Genomic DNA, 25,861 nt, shown 5'->3' on the forward strand with positions numbered 1-25,861 from the left:
CGGAGGAGGGGGGGCAGGATAGAGAGAAGGGAGAGTGAGGGGCCCTGAGGTGGGTGAGCCAATCCGGGAATACCAGCAAGGGGTGAGTATGAAAGAGGTGGTGTAAAGATGCCCACATGGGTGAATGCACACATATGCACACAAGCAGGCATGCAGGCACACACACACCTGCACACACATACAAGCACACACAGGTGCACACACACGGATGCATGCAGACAGGCACACATGCACCTGCACACACAGAAGCACACACATAAGCACACACAGATGCACACACAGGCACACCCGCACCTGCACACACGCATAAGCACGCACGCATATGCACACACACCAATGCTTTGGCTCTGCTCCGCCCTTTCTAGCGGGGCTTCCTGCTGCCTCTCTGGGGCCAGTGAGCCCAGCTTTCTCTCATCTCTAAAGAGGCCGAGGACAGGTGGCCCCAAGGCTACTGTGGCCGCACACTGCCCAGCACACAGAGGGCTTGGCCTTCCTCCTCCACCTCAGCCGGGCAGGGGACATGGGGCTCCCAGCCGCCCAGCCCCCTGTCCGAGACCCGCAGCTCTGCAGGTGAAGGTGGCTTTGGGGGGCCCCAGGCTCCGCTGGCCCGGACTCCGGGGACCCTGGGCCAGAGTCCTTTCTCTCCCACCCCCCAGTGGACTCATTGCCGCCCCGGAGCTCAGGGGCTGACAAATATTGTAAGAGCGTCCTCGCTGGCGGGGACAGGGGCGCCTGTCCTTCTGTCGGCTGTTTCTCGGGGAGAACACAGCAGCCAGTCCAGCCTCCCACTCGCGCTGGTCATCAGGGGAGGCCACCTCCGTGATCCCATTGCCGTTGCCGCCTGTCATGGAGCCTTTGAAGTGACGCCTGATTTTACAGTCTGTCTGAAGTCGCTCGCTGTTTATGCAGCAGCTGGTCCAGCAAGTCCACCCGCCGGGGCTTTCCGTGACGGTGCCAGCCGCCAGGGACTCGGGGAGGCAGCCGCTGGGTCTCCGGGGGGGTAGCGAGAGGCAGCCGAGATGCCACTTCAGTCCTCAGGGTCTGCTAAACCTAGTTTGCTTATTTTTTGTTTAAAAGGACAATAAAAAAAAAAAGAGTTTCCAAGAACCCCAATGTGCAATTCTCTTCAAAGAAAAAGGAATAAAGATTTGGGAGAAAAAAAAAAAAACAGGGGCCAAAGGTAAAGCTTTTCAATTTCTTTGAACGTTTTTCCTGCTGCGGCAGCTGCGTGGGGGAAGGCGCAGGGCCGGGATCCTCTCACGGATGCCAATGTTCCGTGTGACCTTGGGCAAGTCACTTCTCTCTGCCGTCAGCTCTCCGCTGAGGGTTTGACCAGGTCTGCCCCATTCCACATTCGGGGACCTTCTCACAGACTGTTTGTTTCCCTGAGACTCACTGCCGTTGGCCACCTCCCCCTTCTCTGTGTCAAAGTCTTCCTCAGCCCGGGAAGTCAGAGAGAGAGGGGTGGAGGGGCCTCTGGGGACCAGCCAAGCAGGATGATCCCTCAGACGTGAGTGCATCAAAGCTCCATTTTGAGGATGTTACAGCTGGAGATCAGAGGGGTTAAGTGACTTGTCCAATGTCACACAGCGAGGGAGTCCATGGGAGAAGCAGGACTGAATGTGTCTTAATAGCTCCCCAGCCAGGGGCTTTTTCTCCTGCCTCATTAAGCTGCCTGAGGAAGTTCCCAGAGAGCAGGGGCCACACTAGTGTGACTTACACTTTTCAACGGAGGCTCTTGAGAGTGCAGTTTAAGGCTGAGGATCTCGGGTCAGGCAGAACTTGGGCCTGGATCTGCCAAGCTGTTCATGTGACCTTAGGCAACTGATTTCCCATCTCTGAGCCTCAGTTGCTCTAACTGCAAAATGGGGCTATTCCTCATGCCCTCTTTATGTGTAGCTGTGAGGACAAGGGACAGGATGCACAGGAGGTGACCAGCACGGTGCATGGCAAGCATGAGCTCTCCCTGAAGGCTGGCAGCCACCCCTGCGAGCCTTTAGCCTGGGGTTGGGGCCGCGTCTGTTCTCCTCGTCCAGCACTTGCAGAAGGAGAGCACACGGGGCCAGTCTCCGGGGCCTGGCTGTCACGTCTGCTTCTTGCGCCACGCCCCCTCCCCCAGAGCCCGTTCCTGAGAGAGACAGGCAGCCCCGCAGGCCGTGCAGGAACCGTCAACTGCATCTCGCTGCGGGGCCTCTGCTGACACTGATGAGACCCCAGCGGGTGGGGCAGGCCAGGAGCCACCCAGGGCCCGGCCTCGCTCCCCCTGGGCCCGGCCTCCCTTGGCCTCCCTGTCACAGCTCTGGCTGCAGCCCCGGGAGGTGACCCTGAAGGTGGCCTGGGGCTGGGGAGCTGTCAATCTGGGCGCCAACCTTAAATGGAGCTGGTGGGTGGGCAGCTGGGGGGGCTCAGCTCCAGGCAACGGGTACAGAGGGCAGGTGCCCGGCGGATGTGGTCTCAGGGCTCAGATACTGGATGAACCAGGTTGGAATCCTGACCCGGACGCCACAGCTCACCCGCTGGGCTACCTGGGGCAAGTCAAGTGGCCTCTCTGCTCAGGTTCTTCAATTGAAAACGGGGCCGGGGTGAGTACTCTCCCCTCAGGGCTGCTGGGGACACTGGGACAATGCCAGTGCCTGACACACACAGTGGGAACACAGCAAGTGGGAGATGCTGTGAATCTTGTCACGCTCTTGCCCTCACGGTGGGGCATGGGATTCATTCATTCATTCACTCATTCACTGTTCAATAAGGCTTTATCGCATGCTTGCTACAATCTGCCAGCCCAGTTCCAGGCGCTGGGGAGACATCGGTGAACACAGAAAAGACCTCTGCCCTTGTGGAGTTGATATTCTAGTGGGAGCGGGAATGGGAAACTAGAGGCCCAGAAAGGACAAAGGACCAGGCTGGGCAGCAGCAGGAAGTGGAGGAAAGAACACAGAAGACCTGTGTGCAAATCCTGGTCAGCCACTAACTTGCTGTGTGATCTTGCACAGAGCACTTCCCTCTCTGGGCTTTAGTTTCTACATTTTCAAAATGGGACTAATTACCCAGCCTTGCGTTACCAAGAGATGAGTCTCCAACAAGAGCAGACTTGAGAAGTCACTCGGAGGATAGGGTTCCTCTGCCCGCACAGCGTCCCTCCCCCGAGACTCGGGGCTGAGCAGCTGGCAGAGAAGAGGTGGCACCACCTGTGGCAATTCTCTCAGCCTGGACACCCCAGCCTGGAGTGCCCCGAAGCACAAGCCTGCAGATGGCTGCTCCACCTTTTGAAGTCTGGCCCTCAGTGGGGGCAGGAGTTCTGCACGTCTCCCCCAGCCCTAGACCTTCCAGACTAGGACCCCCTCCTTGAAATCCTGTTTCTTCTAGTGCCCCCAGGGTAGGATTCTGGGGATCTAGGCAACCTTGCTGCTAGAGAAGGCCACTGACATTCATTCATTCATCACCAATCTGTTTGTCAGTCAACAAACACTCATCCAGCATTTACCATGTGGCAACCCCATGTTAAGCACAAGAGATCAGGGATGTGTCAATTTCTTTAGCAATTAAGCACTTCTGAGGTTCCGGGCTCTGTGCCTGGCACTGGGGACAAAGTGATAATTGATTTATTCAATGTTTAGCATCACCTGCCGCGGGCCCTGTGCTGAGTGCCAAACAAATATTGAGGCCCTACTCTGTGCCAAGCGCTCTGCCGGGTCCAGGGAACAAAGACCCCCAGGATCCCTGAGCACCACCTCCGAGCCGGGCACCGCGTGGGCCCAGGAGAGCGGCGGCCGGTGTTTTGTATGCAGACGTGAAACCAGCTTCTCCCTGTGGCTAATGAGTCACCCGGCTTCACAAGAGAAGCACGAACAGGCCCCCATGTCCATGAATTTGCTAATTGAGCTCCTCGAACTCAGACATTAACCTGCATTACCATAAATACGGAGGGAACAGCCGTTCTCAGCTGATGCTCCGTGGTAATGGAGAAAATCGGTCGAGGAATGAAACTGAAATGGAATCATAAAACCTTATTTTCATCATTAATTTGAGCCTAGTCTCCCCCAAATGTCTTTCACTAAATCTTTCTACACCACGCCGGGGCTGGAGAGAGGAGGAGGGGCTGAAGGCGGGGAGAGGCTACTGGGCTGGAAGGGCTGCCTGCTGGGCTTCGCTGGGGGCAGCCAGCCCTGGTCCACGGCACAGAGAGGTGCTTTTGAGATGAGTGAACGTAGCTCGACATGCAGGGAGAAATGGGGGTGGGGAGTAACAAGCTAGACAGACAGATGGGAAGGCAGGACTGACCGACTGCCAGGTAGATAGAGGGAAACACACAGACAAACTGAAAGACAGGTGGGCAGCCAGCTGACCAATAAGAGAATAGTTACCAGACAGACAGACTGACAGACAGTTGTGATGACGGACTACAGGTGGACTGAGAGATGGGAGGCCAGTCTGACCATTGGGAGGACAGACAGACTTAATGGGAAAACAGAGAGGAAGACCAACCGATAGACAGACTGACAGACAGATGGACAGCCACTCTGACCCACAAGACGCCTGACAACCAACAGGCAGACTGACAGAATCACAGGCAGACAGACGGGCACAGTGACAGTCCAGGAAGCAGATCGACAGAGAGGCAGGCAGCCAGTCTGCCCATTGAGAGGACAGATGGACGGATGGACTGACGGGCAGCAGGGAGTGGAGGCTGCAGTGGGGCAGCGGATGGGGTTGCTGACCCTCCCTAGATGGGTGTGGGGGTGGGGCAGGGGGAGGAGGAGGCCCGTGGACGCCTTCGCATCGCGTGTCAAGCCCCTTGCGTGAGGGAGTCTGGCGTGCGGGGTGCTCCCCTGGGCCCAGGCTTCCCGGCCTCTTCCCCTCCTTCTCCTCCTCACAGACACGTGCCTCATCTGGCACGCAAGGCAAGGAGGCTCCGAGCCACTGCTGACGTCTGCTCCGCGGTCGGGGAGTAGGGGCAGCACCTGGACCCTGCATGGGACCGAGCGAAGGGTCCTCGCCCTGGGGACATGAGGGGTTGGGAAGCCGTGGAGGCAGCCTTCTGGTCTGCTGCCCCTCTGCCACGTTGGCCCCCTCTGACTCTGGCCACAACTCTGTGTGATAGGTTCTGTTATTACCTCCATTTAACAGAGTGGCAAACTGGGGCTCAGAGAGGGTAAGTGCTCAGGTCAAGGACTCTCAGCATGAGGGTGGCTGGAGCTACCTTATTCTGGGAGCCAGGCACCCTACAGGAAGCCCATGTGTGCTCTGCTGCTCTGCAGTTGATGGGCTGCCAGGCCCAATGCGCTTGTGGCCAGTGAGTCTGCCGGACCCTGGGGTTTGCCATAGGAATCCTACTAGCCCTCAGATGGAGACCACCTCGTCCAGCATCAGCTCTTCCGGAGATCAGGATGCTCCATCTGAGGGACTCCCATCTGTCTCCGTTAGTTGCAATGTTAGGTGGGGTGAGCCCCCAATAACTGGGGCCCTGGTCAGACTGAGTCCCTGTGGCTTCCCCCCAACCCCCGAGAATGTGGCTGGTGGGGAGAAACTCGGGGCTTTCCTAAGGAGTGCCCTGCTCCTCCATGAATGGGCCTCAACTCCCACCACCTCAGTTTTCATCCATCTCTCTTTTGGGTCATCAAGCACTCAGGACAAGAAATGCTTCCATTTATCAATATAATGATAGTAGTAGATGTAGCAGTAATGGCCACTCACGGAGTGTTAACCAAGAGAAGACAAACTGTGTTCCAAGCCCTGGATGTGTTAACTCACACCTCGGGGTCACTCTGTGAGGACAGCGTCTTCCCCATGTTGCTGGAGGGACATCAAAGTGCACGTGGTTTCTCTAAAGTCCCGTAGTAAGAGGCAGGACCAGGACCTAGACTCCGGTCTGAGGCAGAGCCCGGGCTTTTCCTGCTGCCCCAGGCTGTCTTGGAGATGCAGCTGGAGCTTGGTGGGGCTTCTGAGAGCCGTGGCTGGACCATGGCGAGCACGGGAGGAGGGGAAGGTGGTGGCAGATGGTGGGGCTGGGCGGGTCAGAGAACCCGCAGAGCTGTGAGGCAGGTGGCCCTGGTGACTTCCAGGCAGCTTCCTCCACCGCCCTGGGCTGCTGCAGGTGAGAAACACTGTCCCATCGCTCATGAAAGAAACATCAGTGTTAATCGGATCAGGGCCCACACCCTGGGCTGGGCACTTCATCCATTTTTAATTTATTTCTTCCTTGACACTCAACCCATGGGGGAGGGAGCTGAGAGAAGGCTGTGGGAGGACACGGGGGAGAGGGTGGGCATGCTACACCTTCTGCGTTGGCTCGAGGGGCCGTGGTAGCACAGAAGTTAACAGCTCAGGTTGGGAATCACATACCTGGGCGTGATTTCAGCTCAATTACTTACTGGCCACGTGACCTTGAACAAGTCACTGCCCCTCTCTGAGCCTCAGTTTCCTCTTCTGCAACATGTGGCTAATGATATCTATGTTCATGGGTTGTAGTAACATAACCCCAGTAGGAGTCCGACAAGTGGCAGCCGCTGTCCTAAGGGCTGGGCTGCCCTCATGAGGACCCTAGAACCATGGAATGTTTTGCCTTTCTCCCTGCCTGGAAGCTCATCTCTTCCTGCGGCAAAATGATCCCTCACTGGCGGAACTCTGACTATAAGAAGGGTTTCTAGGGTAGAGTTGATGTCTGTCTTTCTGAAGCCTCCACTGTCTGACTCTGAGAAGAAAATCCCAAGTCCGTTTCCTGGGACATCCCTTCCAGGACCTGAAGACAATGGTGGGTGATGCTCCTCCATCCTCACCAGGGTCGTTGCACCGTCTCCCCTTGCCATGGCTTCAAGACCCCCTCCGCGCTGGCATCCTCCCCTGGAAATACTCAAGGCCCTGTTTTTCTCCTTCATCTCGGTCCAGCAAATGTTACGGAACCAGAACCGGGGCTGCATCAGCCTCACCCAGCCCCTGAGAAGCTCCATAAAGGAGTGTTCAGGCAAGAAGAGAGGCAAGGGCTGTAGACATGACAGTCCAGCATGGAGCATGGCGGGAAAATCACCCACCCTGACCATCACCCTGTGCTTCTAATAATCCAGCCTCAGGTCCTCTCAAAGTCCAGAGGTGGCCCCAGCCCAGGTCCTGGAGGCAGGGGCCTGCAGGCGCGGCGTCAGCACCACGGACAGCTCCGCAGAGCCGCTGGGCTGTGCGCGTGTCCCACTGGGTTTGAGGCTCAGGGGAGACCTGAGAAGGTGATGGTCCTCAGACAGTTGGTTACAGGCTGTCAGACCAGGCCGTCTGGTCACAGAGTGGAAGTGATGGATAGCTGCTGGACGAATGATTGATTGAATGTCTTGGTTTCAGCCAGGACAAGAGTTAGGGGAAAGCATGGAGCAAAAAGTTCAGAAAATTAGGAGACCTCGGGGAAAGGAATTTGGACCTGAAGTTGGAGGCAAGCATCTTGTCTGAGCCTCACTTTTCCCAACTGTGAAAGGGTGGGAAGAAGGACGGAAATAGAGACGGCTTTGTGCATAATCCTTTGGACACTTGGCCTTTCTTGAGGGTACAGCCAGGAGTGTCTACCTGGACTGGGAGGGAGGGATGCTGGGAGAATCTCAGGGGAGGAGCCAAACACATGTGTTAAGCAGGATTCTGGGACTCTCTGTGCATGTGCAACTGGACATTCCATGTCCAGGATGTCCCTGTGAGGATCCTTACACTGAGGCAGAAGGATTCCTATTCTGAGCATCTCGACAGACATGCAATTCTGTGAGAAGAGAAGAGACTGGGGGAGGGAGGGGATCAGAGGTGACCATCTGGGTTTGGCATGCGTGCACACACACATGCACACACGTTCCTACCTCCCTCTCCACACAGGCACACCACTGATACACTGGGACACATTGGCCCGTGGCACAGTCGAGGAAATGCATATACACCACACACACACATGCAATCACATACCTACACCAATCACAGACATGCGCGTGTTTTACATATTTTAGTCACTGGGTTCTACACACAAAGGTACGTCCACCAACCTCAGCTGCCCCCACCTCCAGGGCATATACTCACCCACCTCAGTCATGCTCACAGAGACACACATGTACAATCAGGCAGCAGCAGTCACACACACACTTGGAGATAATGCCACACATACCCTTTTGCATAGTCACATGCTACCACATGCACAAAAATGTCCACACAAGTCCTCACAGTCATCCACTTACACGGAAGCACAAGTCCGTGTCACGGGCCCCTCTGCCCCACCACTCGCCCTCTTTGACCGTTGGGCCCCGGATGCTTTCCCCAAGGAGAAAGTGCAAAGGACAGAATCGGGTGTGATCTGCTGGCTGGCCGGGTGATTCCTGAGCTTAGGAGAGGGCCCACATCCTTACATACCCCTCCAGCACACCCCACCACTGCCCTCCCCAAGGAGTCAGGCTGACCCGGGTTTGAACCCTGTTCCCCACTCACCAGTTGTGTAACATAACCCCGCGGTGCCTTGGTTTCCTTACTGATGAAAAGGGGATGGTAATAGTACTGTTCTCTCTAGGCTGCTGTGGGGAGAGGAAGGCGTAATGCATGGGAAGCACTTGTCACTGTGTCTGGCACATGATAAAAGTGTGGTAAATAGTGACTCATTATTATTAATAACAATAAGCCACCCACATAGGCTCTCATCAGATGCCATACAGACAGCCTTCTCTTCACAGCTCTTTTCACTCGAGCGCGTAGGGGAGAATAATTGCCTTTAGCATCCAAAGAGGATGTCAGCATTGGGAGGGAGGGGGAGCACCTGGGCTCCCTCACCACCTGGCCCCAGCCCTTGGGTCACCTTGGCCATGCCTCCACTTGAACTTCTTGGCTTCCTTCACCTGAATCTGCATCACCTCTGCCCCTGCCCCCGCCCCCTGCCCAGCCACGGCCCCCCGGCTCCCTTCTTCTTCCCTTGGGCTCCTGCCACCTCTAACCAGAAAGTGGCTTTCTAGATTATTTTGGTTTATTTTACCTTTGATGCTGGACCCCTCGTTTTTGGTATTCAGCGAGAAACTCTTCACTAATCTCCCCACTCTAAATGCTCATCACATTTCTCTTAAAGCCACAGGAGCTCCCCCCTTTCCCATCTTTTATTCATCACCTTCCACCAGCCCCAACACAGGAGACATGGAAATTCAAACCCTCCAAGGACTGTGAATTTCACGCCAGCAGCTGACCGTTCCCCAGCCACCTACGGTGGGGGAGATGGAGGTGTCCTAATGAGGTGGCTAGTCATCGGGGATGGAATGTGAGAGGTGGTGGCCCACAGGCCTTGGGCATCTCACCCTGGGTGGAGTGGGAGATAGAGGAACAAGAGTGAGGGGGCTCCCCTGGGGGCCAGGATCCTAGACTACTGGGGCTTCCCATCTCTTCCTACTTCCAAAGCCTCATTCATATTCACCGACAGCCTCACCCTGACACCATCCCAGAGACACTCAGCCACCCTCCTCCAATTATGGTGACCAACACCAGACACTGTCCCTGTGTCCTATCCTCATATCATCCTCTAATCCTCATGACAAGCCTGTGCCTTGTGTATAAGTATTGACCCCATGTTACAGGTGATGAAATGAGGCTCAAAGAGGTAAAGTGATGTGTTCAAGGTCACACAGAAGGGAAGGATGAAGAACTGACCCCGAGACAAGGCTGATACCAGGGCCCCACGAAGGGCTATTTGTGCCTTTATCACTCACTGAGTTCTTACCACGAGCCAGCCCTGGCTGGGCACTGGGGTTCTCTGGCTAAATAAGGACAGTTGTGGCCTTAATCAGTCCATGGTGAAGGTGGGGGATCTATCACAGTGCAATATTAGTGCTGTAATGGGGGAGCCTGGGGGTCTGCGGGCTCTCAGAGAAGGAGGCGTCCAGTCCTCAATTAGGGGAGGTGCCAGAGGCTGAGAGCCACAGTAGGAGCAGCAGTTAGCGAGGGGGAGGAGGAGGAAGAAAGTCCCTCTAGTGGAAAACACACATGGCACCGCCATGGAGAGAGTCAGGAGTGTTTTCTCATGGCCTGCAGGCATTTTTTGTGACTAGAAGGTCCTCTGTGAGTTTGCTGGGGTGTAAGGACAGGGGGTGAGGTGAGAGGTGTGGGTGCGGCCGGATTAGAAAGGTTTGCTTGGTGCCTTGGACCGCTTCTTCCGACACTTCCTCCACCCCCGAGTCATACTGTCTGTTCTCCTTCCCAGAGAGCCTCTCACAGGGGAGCCGGTTTTACCCACATGTGGGCACAGAGAGCTCTTCTTCCAACAGGCTTCTTATTTGCCCAGGGGAGTCCCAAGAAAGCAAGGCTTGCTCCAAAGAGGTGAGATCCTGGTGGCAAAAACTCAGGTATTGGTTCTGATTAAAGGGTAAGGTGCTCCTCTGCCTGAGCATTTCCTTTTTCTTTTCTTTTCTGTTTTTTTTTTTTTTTTGGTGAGGAGGATTGACCCTGAGCTAACATCTGTGCCAATCTTCCTCTATTTCGCAAGTGGGTGCCTCCACAGCATGGCTTGATGAGCAGTGTGTCAGTTCATGCCCGGGATCTGAACCCGTGAACCCCAGGCTGCCAAAGTGGAGCACATGAACTTAACCACTATGCCACCGGGCTGGCCCCCTGAGGATTTCCTTTTGCTTCCCAAATCACTCCTCTGGGGAGTTCATTTCTCTTCTGCAGGCGGTGCCTGAAAGGGCACCCATGAGCCAGGAGGTGGAACAGGGTCCAAAGCTGCTTTGGGGAGCCTTCCTTTAAAGACAAACTGTGAGAAGTTAGGTGACCTGGGTTCAGACCCAGACTATGCCTCTGATGCTGTGTGAACTCGGGCAAGTCCTTTTCCCTCTCTGAGTAAGGCTGGATTTCTTTATTTAAGAAACAAGGAGGGTGTAGAGAACAAACAGTCTGATTCTGTTCAAGTACTCTAATTCCGTAATAAGAGCAAAGGGACTTGTTCTAACATTCTATGATCCTGTCATTTGGCTTCTCTGTTTTCTCCAGCCTGTGAGCATCTTGAGGGCAAAGTTTATCTTATTTAATCCAGAGCTCATGGAGCCAAGCACAGGGCCTGTCACAGAAGAGGTGCTCAGTAAATATACATCCATTCATTCAACAAATATCTTTTAGGTACAAATGAGGGCCATCAGTGTGCTGCATGCTGGGGATGAAGCACTGAGGAAATTCAATGCAGTACCTGCTTTTTTAGAGCATAACGAATGATGGGGGCAGAACAAAAACAAGTAAATAAACAATGAAAGGGAGAACTTCAACTCGTTGTAAGTGCTATAAATACAACATTGGGTACCATGGTACAAAGTGGCTCAGGCGGGAGGCCTCTCTGGGGCGGTCACACTCGGCTTGAACCTTCCGCAGCCATGGAAGAACATCCCTGGCAGAGGGAAGAGCTTGATGCCGAGGTCTGGCACGTTCAAGAAATAAAATGAAGGGCGTGAGTGAGGGGAGGACGGTTGGAGGGAGGTCGAAGAGGCTGCCAGGAGCAGATCACGTAGGGTGCTGTAGGCCAGGTGAAGACTTAGATGTCATTACCAGCTTCATAGGAGGCTTTTGGAGGGTTGTAACTAGGGAAATGGCGTGGTCTGGTTTATGTTTTCAGAAGGTCTCTCCGGCTGCTTGTGGAGAATGGATTACCGGAGCGACAGAGGAAGCAGGGCGACCCATGGAGAGGCTCCTGCAGACGTGCAGGGGAGGGGTGGTGGCGGCGGCTCGCACTGGGGGCGGATGGAGAGAAATTGTTAGATTTAGGGCACACTTTGGAGAGAGGGCTGCCAGGACCTGCTCATCTGTCGCAGCGCAACCAGCCCCGCCATTGACGTCCAGCACCCTGGACAGCGCAACCTGCGCCTTCCCGGAGGGGCTGGTTCCGTTTCTCAGGAGACGCCGCGATTCCAGAGGGCAGCCCCCAGAACCCCCTCCTTTGTGGCTTTTGAACATTTTTACTTTTAATCATACAACATTTTCACAGACAGAAAAATCAGAAAGTAACGTAACAGACACGTGTCCACCAAGATTAAATGGGTGTTAACAGTTTGCCATGCTTGTTTCGGAGCCCCCTTTTCAAAAGAAAATAAACGAAACACTGTCGATATAGCCTCATACCGCTTCCCTCCTTGCCTTTCTTCCCCAGAGATAACTGAGCTGAAGCTGGTGTTTATCTGGCCCGGGCAGGTACTGTCATCATCTAGTTATGCATTCTGAACCTGTAATTCTATTGTTACGTGTATTTTAAAAGTTTATATAAATGGTATAATACTGTACATATTCCTGTGTCATTTATTTTTTCACTCCATAGTCTGTCCTGGAGATTTACCCATATTGGGACGTGTTGATCTAGTTTGTTCGTTTTAACTGTGATAGATTATTTCATTGTACTCATAAAGCAGCTTATTTTCCTGTTCCCCTGCTGAGACACGGTTAGGCTGCTCCTCATTTTCTATTACACACTAAGGTGCAGTAAATATCCTTGCACATGTATCCTTTTGCCTGAGTTTCTCTAGGATGCACAGAAAACACTGTGGGGGCCCCACCCAGATTCCTCTGTCCTGCAGGTGCACTCACCCCCCAGCTGCTGTGAGCGTTGGCTGCTAAGGACTCATAGCTTCTCCCCTCTTAGGAACTTCCTCGCCCGGGAAGTTATATGACCTCCCCACCCATTCAGCAGCCCACAGCCAACGACTGATGGACGTGGGGTTACAAAAGAGTGCCCCTCTTGCCTCAAGGCAGATCAAACCGGTGATGTCATTAATGCTGACGAGGTCCCCATGGGATCAGGTGGAAGCTCACCTCCAACAGAGAGCTCATCGTTGGTCAGCATTTCCTCCAACCCTCTCTGCCATCCCCCCGCTCTTTCACCTGAGAGCCGCCCGTCAGTGTGTCACCTGCACAAGAGTCTCAGGCACGAACCTAAGACACCCATACACTAAGGTGGGGCTGCTGGGGCTTAGATCTTCTCATCTTAAAATTTACTAAGTGTTTCCAAATTGCTCTCCAAAGCAGTTGAACCAATTTACATTCCCACCAGAAGTTTCTAAACACTGCTATTCCCCCCCACCCCCACTTTCATCAATACTGGTGTTACAGGCTCATTTTGCCGATCAGACTGGTGTAATGTGCTATCGCATTATTGTTTTAATTTGCATTTCCATGTTTACTAGTGATGTTGAGAATCTTTTTAAAATCTTTATTGGCCATTCAAATTTCTTCCTCTGTTATTTGTTCATAGCTTTTGCTCATTTTCCTATTGTTTTGGAATGTTTTGAGAAATTGATTCTTTTAAAGTTTTAAAGAAATTTTATTTCAGAAACTAACTCTACTGGTTGGTTGTACAGGTTGCAAATATCTTCTCCCAGCTGTGGATTTAACAAATTTATTTTTTGTCATGTGCAAGTTTTTGATTTTAATGAAATAGGATTTATCATCGTTTTCCTTTATCATTTGTACTTCTTGCTCTTGTTTATTTTCTACTCTAGTGTTGTAAAGTTACTTTCTTGTTTATAGTCTGTTTTTTACATTTGGGACTTTGATCAGGCTGGCGCTCATTTTGGAGCAGTGTGAGCAGAGATCTGATTGTACCTTTTTCTGTGAAGGTATTTAATTGTCCTAATATCACCCATTAACTAGACCATTCTTTACTCCTTGTCATGTTTCAAACTCTCATATATATATATTTGGATCTGTTCCTAGGCATTATTCTCTGTTCTTTTTATCTGTTTCTCTATTCCTGGGGCCAAATAAAACTATTTTAATTATTAGAGCTTTATAGTAATTATTAATATCTGGCAGGGTAAAGCTTCCCTTTCTCTTTCTTCTTCACAGTTGTCTTGGCTATTCTGAGTTCTTTATTATTCCATATCTGTTTTCAGATGAGCTTGTCAATTTGCAGAGAAAACTGTTGCAAATTTTATCAGAAATAAAGAGTATAGATTCAACTGGAGGGGACTAGCCGACTTCACGACAACAAGGCTTCCCTCGTTGTCACACGATCTGGTTCTTCTCTGGCCGTTATTCTCCCCATCCTCTGCGTTCCATCCTCGAACAGGGGGCTGCCTAGGAAATGAAACTCCACACGCTTCCCATCCTTCAATGCCTAGCCTCCTCCTTCAGGAAGGCCTTGATGACAGCCCTGGCCCCCCAGGCTCCCCCTCCTCTGACCCCCTCTAGCATTCCCGTATGCCCCATTCCCTGGGCACTTCACACGCCGGATCCGACTGGGGAGCCACTTGTGTGCACTCTGTACCTTCACCTAGTCTGGGCTTCTGAAGAGGAGGCGCTGCATCCCCTTCATCTTTGCGTCCCCAGCGGCACCCAGCATACAGCAGGTGCTCAGTAAGCTCTGATGACTGTCCTTAGGGAAGAGAAGTGTGTAGGAAGAGGTTCTTCCTCACAGGAAACAGCTGGTCTTGTGAGGACAGATCCTGGGGTGGAGTTTGGTATTTCAGGAGGAAACACACCTGGCTTGAAATCAGATCTATCTCTACAGTTGGTCCTGCCACGTGGGACACTGGCCTCTCTGAGCACGCGTGTGCCCATCTGTAAGATGGAGACAGTAGTACCAATCTCACAGGGCTACTGTGCCTATGAGGGAGATTGTAGGAGGCACACTAAAGGTGTTTTCTCCCTGGTCCCACTTTTCCAATTTGAGGGAGGTGCAGGAATGAAGACCCTCAGCTACAGAGGCTGCTGGAGATCACTTCCTGCTCATCGATAAGACCGCACGGGCGCCTTCCCCAAATGTCTGAGTTATTGATGCCAGTGGACACAGTTGGGCTCTGCTCTGCCTCTGATGCCATCACCCCGGCTCCCGCTGCTGTCCCCTTCCTCCTGGAGCAGAGGTGGGTCCTCAGCACCCTAATGTAACTATGGAAGATGCTCACACCATCTTCCCTTCCCCAGCCCACAGCATCCAGGTCTCTCAATGGAGCCCTGGGTCCCAAGGAAGTTGTTCCCATGAAATGCTCCTTCCTCATATTTTCCTCCTCCAGGAGGTGACTTTCTTCCACAAGAGAACATGAGGCAAGGGCAATCGGGACATCTGGAAGAGAAAATTTGGGGCTTATGGGGGTGCTTCCTAGCAGAGCATGGGCGCAGGAGTTTGGCAAGCCTGGGTTCTGATTCAGCTGCCCACAAAGTTGACTATGGGCAAGTTGAGCTCTCTAAGACTCAGCCTCCCCCTGTATAAAATGAGGGCTTGAACCCACCTCCTGGGACAGGTGAGAAGACCAGAGAGGAAGAGATGTATGGGATGCATACAGGAGGCACACAGCATAAGGCTGCTCCTTCCTCACCAGGAGATGTCAAGGTTGTAGGGATGGAAAAAACAAGAGACAAAGGCAAAGATGAGGCAGAATTTATTCTCATTGTGGGCAAGTTCAAGACTCAGGATGGAGATCACAGAGAGACAGATCTCTGGGATCCTGAGGGGCAACTCATGCCAGGGGCAGGGGTCACACTTTGGCAAGTGCCAGGCCCACTGTGTCCCCCCGACCGTGAGGATCCAGAGCCCAGGAACTGGGTGAGAGTGGGGTGGGGGTGGGAGGAAAACAGGGTCCTCCCCGGATCGTGTCCTGACCATGTTTCCAACTTCCATAGGAAGGAAGAGCAGCTTGGCTATATAGTAATATAATATATAGAGGTGCAGAGAGCTGGCCGCGGCCCCTGGGCGGGGCTGAGATCCCCCCAAATTATTGCAGGAAGGAGAGGGGGGCTCAGTGCTGGTGTCTCCGCGGAACAGCTGTGCTGGCTACGGGGAGGGTGGGGCAAGGGGTGGGGGCTGGGCTGGCCCTCCCTCGGGGCGGCAGGGGGCACCCGGCATCCTGCCTGGTGGGGTTCCTTGGACCCTGCCTGCCAAGCCTCCCCTGGGATGGGGCTTTCTCACCCTGGTGACTTTTATGTGCTTTGACGACCATTTTTGCATTGTCAAGAGTGAGGAAAAAATATTCTGACATGGTACAAAAAAGATATTTACATACCCTGGTGGGCCGTAAGGGGGAGGGTCAGTCTCTGACTGGGGGGCTTCCCAAGCCCCTTTGCACCCACAGCTGTCCATGTGGGATGTTGCAGGGGAAAGAACCCTGGGCTGGGAGGCAGAGGCCTCAGCTCGGAAACTTGGCTGCCATGTGACCTTGGACAAGGCACACTGCTCTCTCGGCCTCCATCTCCCCAGATGGCACAGCAGAGGTGGATTTGGGGCTGAAAAGCTAGGATGTGATGTCATGTCCCTGACCCCAGGTGTGGGGCTGTGGGGGAGGCTAGGGCTGGGCAATGAGGCTGGCAGAGGGACGTCCAAGTGAGGAGCCCTGGGCCGTGGAAGGGCATCAGAGACTAGGGGGAAGGTGGTGGCCCCTGGCCCCTGGCCCAGCAGCCCGGTGCAGCTGAGGGCATCTTATGACCTTGGCGATGCCTCCTCAGAAGGCGGCCAGAGGGCTGGCCGGGAACCCTGTTTTCCTGTTGAAGCAGCGGTGGGAGGCAGGTGGAGGCTGCAGGTGGCCCCCCTGCCAGCTAGAAGGAGGGCTCGGACCTGAGATAGAGCCGGGGGGTGGGCTCACCCGGGCGGAGACAAAGGTGGGCCTGGTGCTGGTTTGGTTCAGAAGTGGCCCCTGGCTCGGCCTCCACGCATGGGGGGAGGGGGCGTGAGCCTCTCCCAGGCCCTGCAGGTGCTGGGATCCGGGCCTGCATTCCATGGGCAGCGCCACATGGAGTTCTCTGCCCACAGGCTTGTAACACGCATCCTCCTTCACGACATGCCACTCACGGTCACGCATATGTGCCCCCAGTCTTCATGGATAAGCACGCGCAGCGTAACTGGAACACATCCATGCTGGGACCTGACCGATGGACATGCGCACACACACACACACACACGTTCACACAGGTCACCACGACCTCCTGAGAACACACCCCTACAGCACAAGAGCACACAAACACACAGGCACGCACACACGCACACAGAGGCAGGGTGTGGGCTCGGTGGTGCTGAGGTCCCAGCGTCTGGGAAGGCGAGGGCCCTCTGCCCTGGGGCGGGTGTCCCGGCCACACTGGGTACCCAAGGCCCCTTTGCAGGCAGCCTGACCCCTGATCACTCCACATCCTGCCATGGAGCCCTTGGCCTCCTGGCGCCTGAGAGGAGGGACAGAGGCCTGGGGCTGCCTCGACCACTGGTCAGCCGTGCAAGTCCTCCTGGACCTGGAGCTGGCCTGGGTGCTGCCCAGGCCCCACTGGCCTTGGGTTAGAGGTGCCGGTGGGGCCCCTGGGTGCTGGTCAGCTGGGCCCTCATGGTCTGGATGCTGCCCAGGATCTTCTTCTGGTGGCCCATGAGGGTGATGCCCAGGGCACGCACGTCCCTGTGGGGGAAGCAGGGTGCTGACCAGGTTGACCTGGGGGGCATACCCATCCCCCGAAGCTGCCAACTCCTCAGCGGCTCTGCCTCTGGCCCTCTGCCCTCTCCCCCTGCCCCACCCCCCGGGGACCACCCCCACCCTCCCACTCACTGAGCGTTCATACGCAGCACCATGCCCAGAGAGGAGTAGCCACCAGCAGCGAAGTGGTCCCGGTAGCGGCCCATGCGGATGGAGTCCAGCCAGTCCCCCACGGTGAGGCCCCTGCTGCCCCCTCGGAGGTCAAAGCAGCTCCGGGCAAAGGCGGGGGGCGGGCACCTGAGGCACAGGAGCCCTTGGTGAGTGGCCTGCCAGGCCTTTGCCTTCCTTGGGGACCCTGGGCATAGCCACCCTCAGCCTCCATCCGGGCTCAGCAGTGGGCAAGGGGTATGAGGGCCGGGATCCCAGGCCTGGAAGGAAAGGGCCAAGGAAGGCCCAGGCAGGCAGGGGTCGGGCGCCCAGGCAGGGATCAGGGGCCCAGGCAGGGGTCAGGGGTCTAGGATGGACAGGGGTCCAGGGCCCAGGCTGGGTCTGGTCCAGGGGTCACGGTCTGGACTAAGCCCGGGCCTTATCTGGGGCAATGCTGGGAAGGCAGCCGGGCTTGGGCAGAGCTGGGGTGGGCGCCAGGCACCTGCTGACAGTGGCCGTGGCCCTGAGAGTCTCAGGGCTCCGGATGAGGGCATCGAGGACACTGAGGATCTGGGAAAAGCGAGGCCGCTGGGCCCGGTCCTTGTGCCAACAGTCGAGCATGAGCTGGTGCAGGGCGCGGGGGCAGCCCATGGGTGCAGGCAGGCGGTACCCCTCCTCCACAGAGCTGATGACCTGGGGAGCGGGCACGGCGCTGGGCTGGAGGCTGTCCGCCCCTCCAAGGTCCCCCCAACCCCCGTCTCTGCCCAGCCAGGGCCCCGAGCTCACGTCACGGTTGGTCATGTTCCAGTAGGGCCTCTCCCCGTAGGCCAGCACCTCCCACATGACCACACCAAAACTCCACACGTCGCTGGCCGAGGAGAAGGTCCGGAAGGCGATGGCCTCAGGGGCCGTCCAGCGGATGGGGATCTTCCCGCCCTGCGATGGACGTGGGTCTGTGAGGGCTCCTCCGCAGCCCGAGCCAGGGAGCGGAGCACCAGGGTCCTGCTCCCACCCTCCAGGGCCTGTTCTGATGGGGAGAGCGGCTCACGAGCTGCCGTGAGCACAAACGGGAGGACGCGTGTGAAGCCCGGCACAGCGGACGCTCAGGAAAGGGCCAGCAGCCGATGCGCCAGCCAGCACAGAGTGCGGGAATGGGCCAATGGCTCCTGACTCCTCCTCCTTTTCCTTCTTCTTCTTCTTTTTCTTTTTTTTTTTTTTTTGAGGAAGATTAGCCCTGAGCTAACATCTGCTGCCAATCCTCCTCTTTTTGCTGAGGAAGACTGGCCCTGAGCTAACATCCATGCCCATCTTCCTCTACTTTCTATGTAGGATGCCTGCCACTGCATGGCTTGCCAAGTGGTGCCATGTCCGCACCCGGGATCCGAACCGGTGAACCCCGGGCCGCTGAGAAGCGGAACATGCGCACTTAACCCCTGCGCCACCGGGCTGGCCCCCTTCCTCTTCTTCTTCCTTTTTTTTTGGTCACAAAATCCTTTCTCTAAGTGAAACCTTATTCAGAGGGTCAGTGGGTGAGCTCCACAGGGAAGGTTCCGGTTGAGGCAGGCGGTGAAGCCAGAGCCCCGTCCACTCGGCCGCCCCCTGTAAGGCAGCTCCCAGGCACCTCGAGAGAAGCCCAAGTCTCCACGGAACACGTGTTGAAAACACTGGTTTTTACCCGACCTTAGAGACAGATGTGGAATCGACCTGATTCAGAGAGATGCCAATTCTCCCCAAATCTCCCGCGAGTGAGTGACGGTGGGGACCAGCCCTGGTGTCTCCCCAGGTGACGGAGGGAAGGCAGGAAAGGTGGCTCCCATTCCCCAGAGGGAACACTGAGGTGCAGAGCAGAGGGAGGGCTCGCCCCAGGTGGAAGGCAGCCTAGAAACGGCCAGCTTCACTCGACGACCTGGGGGAGCCCTCCCGTGCCCTCCCTGGGTCCATCGGAAGGTGGAGCGGGCTGCGCACCGTGGTGGTGTAGGCGGCGTCGGGATCGTCCTCCAGCACCCGCGAGAGCCCGAAGTCGGACACCTTGCAGACCAGGTTGCCATCCACCAGGACGTTGCGGGCGGCCAGGTCGCGGTGCACGTAGCCCAGGTCGGAGAGATAGCGCATGCCGGCGGCCACGCCTCTGAGCATGCCCACCAGCTGCATGACGGTGAACTGCCCATCGTGGGTCTGCGGGGGACACGGCTCAGCTTCAGCAAGGCTCCGAGCAGCCCGCAAAGTGTCTCACTCGTAGGAAGCAGGGTCCTGCTCACGGTCGGGCTCACGGCCTCGTTTACACTCGGAGCAACCCTGAGAGGCAGGTGGGGCAGCGATGGCTGCTCATCCATTTTGCAGAAGGACAAATGGGGGCTCAGAGAGGTTAAGCCCTGTGCCTAAGAGCACCCAGCGAATAAAAGGCAGGGCGGGGGCTGGGAATCCAGTGATTTCTGCCACACCCACCATACCTCCCAGCTGCGGAGGCCCTGGGTCCCCACAGAGCACCCGCTTAGCCTGTGTGCAGGGCAGCGGGACCCGTGCAGCAGGGCAACTCTAACGGGATGGGGGCTGAGAGGCAGTCTGATTGGCTGATCCTTAGGACCCCCTACACCTGATCCCCCTCCCCAGGGCTGTCGGGTCCAAGCTCCGGGGGTGTTGGAGGCCTGCCACTGTCTCCCAGCGCCCGGACTGAATGGCCCTCCCCGAGCCCACGTGAAAGGGGGCGGGGCACGCACCCTCAGGAAGGCGTCCAGGGAACCATTCTCCATGTACTCCGTCACGATCATTGCCAGGCGGCCTGGGGAGGGGATGGGGCGTGGGTGGCTCTTGGGGGATCAGGCCTGCTATATCAGAGACCCCAGGAACACGCCCCCTGATGAGCTGCCAGGAGCTGGGCGAGTACTGAGGGCCCCAGGGAGCCTGGGCTTCTCCTCCCCACCTGAATCACCCAGGGACCTGAGCCGGGGGTACCGGCAGAGCAGGGTGGTCCAGGGAGGGCCCCAGAGGCCCATGCTGGACAGGAGGGGCCCTCAGGTGAGGCTGCCCTCGCCTGGCACCTACCACGGGTGACGACGCCTTCAAGGCGGATGATATTGGGGTGGTCAAACTGCCCCATGATGGATGCCTCACTCAGAAAGTCCCGCCGCTGTCTCTCCGTGTAGCCGGCTTTGAGGGCCTTGATGGCCACGGGCACGTCCCGCTGCCCCGGCACCCGCAGCCATCCGTAGCAGACTTCCCCGGATTCTCCTGTGGACCCCGAGTGGGGCAGGCCGGGGAGGGTGGTGGGTCCCTCCTCCCCTTGCCCTGAACCCCCCCAGCCTCACACACCCATGCCAGGCTCCTCCGCTCCCCTCTCCCGCTGCCTGGGAAGCCCCTCTGTGATGGCCCCAGCCCCACCGCCCGGGAAGCTCACCAGAGCCGATGATCTTCTCAATGTGGATCCTGGAGGCCTCGATCTCTCGGGTGAAACTGCGGCCCGCCCGGCCCGGCTCCTCATAGGTGTGGGGTTCCGCACATAGCTGGGGCTCCGGGATCTTCCCCGGGGGGTGGTGCAGGGGCAGGAAGACGGGTGGGGGTGCTGAGGGGCCAGGAGAGAAGGGCTGTCAGCTGGGTTCCCGGGCCTGGGAAGGGTCTGGGGTGGGGTGAGGCGTGTCTCTGGGAATCTCAGGATATGGTGGCAAACAGTAGGCGCCCAATAAGAGTTCGCCAAATGAAAGTAGGGTCTCTATGAAGTAGCCGTGGGGTCTCTAGGGGACTTTGGGGTCTCCAGTGAGTTCTGAGAGTGTCTGTCATTTTCTAGGGTCACTTCTAGAGTCCTTAAGATCTTTCCAAATTGTTTTGAGGTAGGAATGTGGCAAAAAAGGTTTCATCACAAGTGCCAAGGTAGATGGACTGGGAGTGGCTCTCTAGAAGACCGTGTGACGCGGGATCCTCGGGCTGCATTCAGGCTCAGCGGGCATCAGTACCACGACCGATACTACTGTCTCCATGGGCAAAGTGGGTGTGGAGGCAGACATCCCCATATTTGCCTCATTTTCAGGGCTCTGCCGGGTCCTTAAAAAGCTCTCTGTAGCAGGGGTTCTTGTCCAAGACTGTATGACTCCCCCCGAGAAGACTGTCTGCAAAATTGTGTGTGGGTGCACACATCAGGGCATTTCCTGGGAGAAGGTCTCCAGCATCCTCAGTGGGGTCTGCGAACCCAAGAAAGGTGAACAGCTCTGGGGTCTCCAGTCTTGTGACATCCTGCTGTCCATCTCTAGGGCTCTGGTCTTTTCTGTGGGCACCTTGCTCCTTCCTACCTCTGCCATCCCCAGACCAGCAGTGGCCCCGCCGTGACCTCCTCTTTGCCCCCAGATGCCGGGCCCCCGCACTCACCCTGCCCGTTCTGATAGCGCATCTTCTCCTCGTCTGAGTCCTGGAAGGCCTTGCTGTAGCCGCAGTGCCTGGGGAGGAGGGGCACGGTTCTGCCCGAGGCCAGACCGCCCCTCGCCCCAGCCCTGACCCCACGCAGGGACAAGTCAGAACCCCTCCCTTCTACTCCTCTCCCCCTTCAGGTCAGCGCCTGCCACCCCAGCACCTGCCCCTGCAGGGGGAGTCCTCGCTCTCAGGCTCTCAACCCAGCTGAGCTGCGACATCCTTGACATTTACAGACACTTACAATTTACAAAGTCTGTGGCATCATTAGCCCTGTTTTACAGGAGACCATCCCTGGTGGAGGGGTTAGGAGATGAGGCTTCTGATGCCAAGCCTGCTGTGTGACATTGACAAACCCCTTCCCTTCCCTGGGCCTTAGTTTCTCCATCTATTGGATGATCCTTCATTCTCGCCATCTGGGATCCTAAGCCTGCACTGAGCCAGTATCCCAGGCCCTCCTCCCTCTGGAACGGAGCAGGGGAGGGGAGAGTGACCCAGAGCATGGTCTTTGGCTGTGACAGACCTGGGCTCCTGTCCCAATTCTGGCTTCTATCTGGCTGAAGCAGCCTAACCTCTCTGATCCCCAATACGCTCACCTGCAAAAAGAGGTCAGAATCTCTGCATCCCTGGAGTGTCATTAGGATTAAATGAGATGGAGGTGGTGATGCTCGAAGGAGCCAGAGCAGGGCTGGCTGGTGGATGGATGTGGCTGAGAGAGTCAAGGAGGACAACTGGGTTTGGGGCTTGAGTAACCCCAGGAATGGTGGGGCTGTGTCCTAAGATGAGGGGCCTGTGGGGTGTGTGGGTTTGGGGGGCTGTTTACTAAAACACATCCGAGTGGACACAGGAGTGGGTGGCTGCATCTCAGGGAGAGGTGTGTGGTGGTGCCATACATTTGGGGATGTCAGCACGAAGGTGGGATTCAAAGCCCTGGACCCTGATGAGGCCGCTCAGGAAAGGTGGACCTGAGTACACAGGGAAGAGAGGCGGGTCCCCGAGCCTCCCTGGGTTGACTAGAGAGCAGGGGCTGACAGAGACGGAGAAGGACAGGCCAGACAGGCCGACGGGAAGTGGGGCCAGGCGGGGCATGGAAGGCAAGAGAAAAGTGTCCGAGGAGGAGGAAGGAAGAGCAGGTGGATGTGTGAGTGAGCCCTGCTCCAGGCACAGGGCGGGGGCAGGCGGGTGACACAGCGCTCCAGAGGAGAGCCCGAGGGTTGGGGCCAGACCACCCACCTCTTCTTGCAGATGAGCAGGAGCAAAAGCACCACCAGGCCTGTGATGAGCGTCAGGCAGATCCAGACGATGGTCCGCGTTTCATAGCGGGGCCCTGCGGGGGACACCAGATCAAGGGCAGCCGCTCAGCTGTGAGCCAGCCCAGAGCCAGCACACAGGCACCCCCTCCTCTGCCCCCAGCCCCCTCTCTACTGAGCCTGTCCTTCAAGCCCCTGCTGCCCCAGGCTTCCTGGCTTCCCAACCCGGTGCCACCACTTCCTGAGACTGTGTGACCTGGGGAGAGTCACTGGACTTCTCTGAGCCTCAGTTTTCTCATCTGTAATGTGAGTCAGAAAACGCCTGGCCTGCCTGTTATCCCAACAGTAACAAAGCTGAGTGTGCCGAGAGCTCAGTTCAGTCTCCGTGGCTGCTCCCCACACCCATCCAGGGAGGTCCCAGTATTAGCTCAGTTTTCAGATGAGAAAACGGAGGCTCAGAGAACTCAAGGAATTTGCTCAAGGTCACACAGGACATGGGATGGAGTGGGGCAGGATTCCCACCTGGGCAGTCTCCACATGGTGTCAGACCGAGGAGCACCTGAGACCCACAAGCCACGGGTGCCAGGGGAGCAGGGTCGAGAACACAGCCTGGAACCCTCTATCAGAGGGTGCCCAAGGATAGAAGACCTCATTGGCTGGAGATGGGGCCGGGGTTCTCAAGCTGGAACGCACCTCAGAATCCCGCTGCAGGCTTGATAAACCTAAACTGCTGCCCCCCCACCCCCTCCCAGGGCCTCTGATTCAGAAGGTCTGGGGTGGGCCTGAGATCAGCATTTCTGGGAGCTCCCAGGTGAGGCCGAGGCTGCTGGTCCTGGAACACACTGAGAACCTCTGTTCGGAGGCCAGGGGCAGGATGATCCTGGGGAAGGGGCACGGAATTTGTCCCTAGAATGTCCGCGTTCAAATCCTGCTTTGCTGGGTAACCTTGGGCAATTCACTTTACTGCTCTGACCCTCATTTTCCTTGTCTGCAAAATGGGGCTGTGGGTAATGCCAACTCGATAGAGGGTCTCTGGGATGGTTATGAGGTTGTCCTCGTGATACCTGCAAGTCACACTGACACTCAGCAAAAGCCAGCGGCTGACACGCTGTTCCCAGCTCTGCCACATCAGGCAAGTACCTTTCCTTCTCTGAGCCTTGGTTTTTCTCCTGTAAATATGCTGATCCACCACAGCCGCCAGCTCAGCTAGCACAGTTCCCCTCCTCTGACCACCAGGGCCCTGGCACCCGGCCCTGCCCAGCTCCCGCGGCCTCCCCGCTCCTGGCACTCACGGGGTTTCCCGGTCTCCACCTCCATGGCCTGGCTGAAGCGGCCGCAGCCTGCAGAGGTGCGGGCTCGGACCTGGAACACGTAGCGGGTGCCCGGCTTGAGGCCCGAGACGGTGGCCCTGGTGGTGACAGCCTTGAGGGTGGAGTAGCTTTGCATCTCCTTGTCCTGCCATGGGAGGGCGGTCAGCCAAGGCCTGCCCACCTGGCCCCCCCCTCGCTCACGCCCCGCAGTACCTTCTCATAGTACTTGATCTCGTATTCCAGGATGATGCCATTGGGCTGCTCGGGCTCCTGCCACAGCAGCGAGACACTGGTCTGCCCCGCCCGCTCCTGGCGGATCACCACCACCTGGGACGGGGCTAGGGAAGGAGGCCACGCAGTCAGACAGGCAACCATGGGGACTGGCCTCTGTCCCCCTTCCCAGGGCCCTGAACAGGGATCCCAGCTCGGGCCATGCTCCGTCTTGCCGACTGTCCTGCCCCTGCCCTGGAGAGCCAGCACCCTCCACTCCTCCTGCAAAATCACTGGCCACTGCCTTGGTCAGTCACCGGGGGTCGGCACAGCCTGGCTCTGGTCTGAGATGCTGGGGTTGGCTTGACCCAGATGAGGCCTGGCAGCCCCAGCTTCACTGCCTCCTCCTCCTCTCTGGCCAGGCCCATCCACGGGAAGCATGCTGGACCACACCCGCCCCATTAAGCAGCTGCTCTTGTCCACCCTGGGCCCCATCACCTGAGGTCTCTAGCTCCACGTCTCCCACCCCAGCCCAGGGCCCCGTGTGGGGCAGGCTGTCAGGAGAGGCTGAGGAAGGAGGAAGCAGAGGAGACGGGACAGGGAGGATGGAAAGAACTACACTCTCACTGCCTGGGTTTTGGGGGTAGGACTCTGGACATTTAGGGAAGGGACTGAGCTGAGCCGGGGGCCCATCTGAGCTCATGTATTCTCGTGTCACACTAGGCCACCCATTCGCCCCCTCACTCACTCACTGATGCATCCATTCCCTCCCTCCCTCCTGCGTTCAGTGCAATGATCCACCCCCCCCCCCCGCCACCCCCCAGAGAGAGACCCAGGCAAAGGCAAACTGAGGAACCGCCCGCAGGACGCCCTCCTCCCGGCCCCCTCCAGCCCGCAGCCCTCCTCTTTCCCCTGCCCAACCCGAGTTCTACTCTCTGACCCACACCTCCCGTGTCCCTGTAGGCAGGGACTGCACACAGTAGGTGCCCCAATAAGTGTTGCTGGATGACTTCGACATGAAAAATTAACAAGTAATTCCAGAGTTAAGCTGGAGGGGGTGGCGCAGGGGAGATCCCACAGCCTGGGAATCAGGTCTGGGTTCACAACAGGCCCTTCCCTTCATGCCTGGGACCATGACTGTCCCTGGGTGGCAGTTTCCCATCCAGAAGGTGAAGGTAGCAGGCACCACGTGCCAGGAGGAGGTGAG

General features: G+C 56.8%; 1 protein-coding gene across 2 annotated transcripts in view; it reads right to left on the reverse strand.

The window, feature by feature from the left end:
• Positions 1-15,319: 15,319 nt before the first annotated feature.
• The window catches only part of EPHA8 (EPH receptor A8), a 35,302-nt gene continuing 24,760 nt past the window's right edge, over positions 15,320-25,861 (reverse strand). Inside the window, exons 6-17 of one of the 2 annotated variants that reach the window (XM_044769962.2) lie at positions 24,658-24,782; positions 24,427-24,589; positions 23,118-23,211; positions 21,846-21,913; positions 20,884-21,048; positions 20,532-20,717; positions 20,207-20,268; positions 19,455-19,664; positions 18,276-18,425; positions 17,992-18,182; positions 17,475-17,639; positions 15,320-17,327 (exon numbers count right to left, since the gene is read on the reverse strand). In XM_044769962.2, the coding sequence (XP_044625897.2) occupies positions 17,213-17,327; positions 17,475-17,639; positions 17,992-18,182; positions 18,276-18,425; positions 19,455-19,664; positions 20,207-20,268; positions 20,532-20,717; positions 20,884-21,048; positions 21,846-21,913; positions 23,118-23,211; positions 24,427-24,589; positions 24,658-24,782 (1,694 nt within the window). In that variant the 3' untranslated portion in view covers positions 15,320-17,212. Of the gene's footprint in view, positions 17,328-17,474; positions 17,640-17,991; positions 18,183-18,275; positions 18,426-19,454; positions 19,665-20,206; positions 20,269-20,531; positions 20,718-20,883; positions 21,049-21,845; positions 21,914-23,117; positions 23,212-24,426; positions 24,590-24,656; positions 24,783-25,861 lie in introns of those variants that run through there. The other variant, XR_006527623.2, reaches the window with a different exon arrangement.

Source organism: Equus asinus, chromosome 5 (genome assembly GCF_041296235.1).
Source record: "Equus asinus isolate D_3611 breed Donkey chromosome 5, EquAss-T2T_v2, whole genome shotgun sequence".
Taxonomy (NCBI): domain Eukaryota; kingdom Metazoa; phylum Chordata; class Mammalia; order Perissodactyla; family Equidae; genus Equus; species Equus asinus.